Source organism: Chinchilla lanigera, unplaced genomic scaffold, assembly GCF_000276665.1.
Source record: "Chinchilla lanigera isolate Chin_1 unplaced genomic scaffold, ChiLan1.0 scaffold00168, whole genome shotgun sequence".
Taxonomy (NCBI): Eukaryota; Metazoa; Chordata; class Mammalia; order Rodentia; family Chinchillidae; genus Chinchilla; species Chinchilla lanigera.
In genome coordinates, this window is record NW_004955569.1 from 556,168 (window position 1) to 559,639 (window position 3,472).

At 43.8% G+C, this 3,472-nt stretch overlaps 1 gene segment (V, D, J or C); it reads left to right on the forward strand.

The window, feature by feature from the left end:
* The first annotated feature begins 803 nt into the window (after window positions 1-803).
* Window positions 804-1,301, forward strand: LOC102029017. The segment is given in 2 exon segments: window positions 804-901; window positions 985-1,301. Coding segments are annotated over 2 exon segments (363 nt in total).
* Window positions 1,302-3,472: the final 2,171 nt, after the last annotated feature.

The following is a 3,472-nucleotide window of genomic DNA, read 5'->3' on the forward strand; positions in this document are numbered from 1 at the left end:
AGGCTAAAATATGATTGAAGAGTTGGAGTTAAGTTTTAATTTTAAGGACATCATCATCATCTGCATAGTGTTCATAATGTGTAATTGTTCAAAAAATGATAATGATAAATAGGGAAGGATTTGGAATTTAAGAATAACCTCCTTTAAACGAGAGGGAAAGCTAAACCTAGATGGGGAATGACCTTTCAGGGGCTGCACAAGGTCATGTGGTTATAGGACACTTAACACAGAGGGCCTCCTTCTCTTCCCCAATTATTAGAAACATCTCTATGCGGTGAACACAGAACACACATCATTATATCTATTATCTGCTGGATCTGGTCAGGTGGGACTTGGATCACAGGATGCCTTAGAGCGGAAGGCAGATGGACCTCTCCTGACAGCAGCGGTGATGGTGAAGCACGCTCTCAAGTAGCATGAATGGATCCAGAGGATGGAGACCAGGGAGAAGAAGAGGGAACTGTGCTCATATCAGTCCTGAAGTAGCAGGAGCAGAGCCCATGTGTGAGGAGGAGTCTGGCTGTGGCACAAAGAGGGAGAAAGGAACTGAGGAAGCTGATCTGGGATCAGGAAGGTGGGGTCATCCCTGCCTTGCTTCCTGCAGTCCTCTGAAATCAGCTTCCACTGATCACAAACTTGAACACCATTGATTCATGAAAAGAGATTCCTCTCAGAAGCACAAGGACCAGAAAGATTTTGGGCTTTGTTTCACTCATCATAAAGGACAGGGACCTCCCATATGCAAATTAGTCTTCCAAATCTAGATAAAAATCCCCTCTTGGGTTCCTGGAGCTCACAGCTCCTTCCTCAGACACGGCTAAGATCTCTGGAGAAGGCAAAGGTGCGGTCTAGAATATGAGACTGCTGGGTCTTCTCCTGTGCCTGGCGGCAGGGCCCCATGGTGAGTGTCCTTATTGTCAGACATGGGTCCACGGGAAGATTCTGAAAGCAGACGGCTGATGGAAAGTGTTTCCTTGTTCCCAGGTGTCCTGTCCGCGGTGCAGCTGGAGGAGTCCGGACCCAGCCTGGTCAATCCCTCAGAGACGCTGACCCTCACCTGCACGGTCTCCGGTGTCTCCATCACCACTCGTTACTACTACTGGAGCTGCATCCGTCAGCCACCAGGAAAGAGCCTGGAGTGGATGGGGTACATAAACTACGGTGGTAGCACTAGCTACAACCCATCCTTGCAGAGCCGCATCTCCATCTCCACAGCCAGTAACAAGTTCTCGCTGCAGCTGAACTCGGTCACCACGGCCGACACGGCCACATATTACTGTGCAGGAGACACAGTGGTTTGATGCAAGTGGGAGCCGACACAAACCTCCCTGCAGTGGCACTCACGACCAGGAGGGGGCGCGCAGTACCTCCGATTGTAGAGAACCAACTTTCCAGCAAATGTGGAGAAAAAGTTGGGAGGTTTTTCTCTCCCGTTGATTAGCATCTCCATCAGTGGCCACTAGCACAGAGATTCTAATGATCTTTTATGTTTCGGATCACACAGTATTATGTTTCCATGGAGTCAATCTTATTTTCTATGCACACCTATATCAGAATGGGTTACATACTAAATTTTTTTCCATGAAACTACTGATTACAACTCAACTGACTGCATAGTCTCCTTAGTTTTCAGGTGCACAAACAGTTAATCCTGGAATTTATCACCTTGGAAGACTGGAGGTCTTCCCCCTACCTTCAGTTTTGCCTCTAGGGCATCTCATTTTGAAGAGCTCCTCCCAATTCTGGTTCATGCAAACCCTTTTATTCTAAGTAAGCGGACAACATTCTGTATTTTGATGTAGATGTCCACATGTTAGTGGAGCTATTTAGTTTTCCATCTCTGAGGACATTGGGCAGTGCCAAGGTATTGCTAATTGGTGTTGATTCTTCTGTGGTAGATTTTCTGCTGGCAAGTAGTTAATTCAGACCACCAATTCTGTCACACACCTTGCAACCACAGAGCACTCATCAAAACTGAATTTTTTTGGATCCAATTGTAACTACTACTGCGTTTCTGAGACGTTGCTATAATGTCTTATACCTAGTGCCTGTTCACATGCGCAGTCAATTTACTTTAGTTACACTATTCTCAATAAAATTTGGACACCAAAGCAGATCTGATTTTCAAAGTGCTTAGGGGCATTGACCTCTACAAATTTCACATCTGTCCATTGATTTGGGACAGTGAGAGTCCTGAGCATGGATCAATGGAAGAAAAAGGTGTGCAGAGAAAACTCACAATCAGAGAGATAACCAAGTTCTGTATGTATTGGAAGCTTGAGGTCAGGTATGTCTGTCTATCCTGAGTCCCTGAGGACAAGGGTAGGCCCTGCCCTGACTGTGACCCTTACCTGGTATGAAAGAATTCAGAGCCTTGAAATCATAAGAATTTGGGTTGGTGGTAAAATGTTGTTGGAGTGATTCTGTGAGTGTCAAATTGTTGTGGCAGCTTCTCTAGATGTCTGCATACAGAAGCAGTTAGTCATTTCATTTGTAGTTGCAAAATGATAAACGGAATTCAATATTTTATATTCAATCTGGTCAATGACCTTCTTGTACAGCGATCTATCACTATCTATCCATCTATCTATGCATCATACTCCTGAGTGTTGAGATGACAGGCGTGCGCTATCATGCCTGGATCACATCTCTCTCTAATAACCAGAATATACAGAAATCAAGAGAAGAAAATTTAAATGATATCACTTAGCATTATACCTACTGAGATGCTAACGCATGCTTTTTTGTCCTTCAAGTATTTTACACTCAAATGCTTTAGATATTTTAATTCTAAAAGGAGGAATACTTCAAGAAGAAAGAAAAAGATCAATTGCTCTGGGAAGTCAAAATTTCATTTGACACCAGAGCAATTTAGATTCCTCATGCCTTTGAATCAAAAGATGAACAAGAATGTTCCAGTGTCAGCTGGAATGATTGACTCTGAGTACCAAGGAAATTCACCTGCCGTTCCACAAAGGGAACAAGGATAAAATTGCTAGAGCTAGGAGATAAAGTTCCACAAAACTGCAATCATTCAAACTGATTGAAGACAATTAATGCCCCAGAATGAAGTTGTATCAGTGGACTTTTGGGTCATCATGCACAGGTAAAATATAATGATTAGCTGATGATTTCCTTCAAACCAAAAGCAATGCAGAGAAATCACTAAAGGAAAATACCTGAAAATACTAGCACATAAGCAGAATTACAGAGATAGAGAACTCAATGTGTTGGAAGTATTTCCTCCTTGTTCTGGGATAAACATGTTTATGTTTGTATACCTTAGGAAAATGTATGTTGCTATAGCAAAATACGAGAGGCTGGATAAATTAAGAAACAAAAATTTGCTCTGGGAGTGGCAGGGCTCTTGGATCCGAGTGTGGGCCGGACTCATACCACCACGATTCCCAGCCGAAAAGCGCTCACAGAGCCAGGTAGGCCCCACCCAATCCCGGAGGCCAGGACGCGAGAA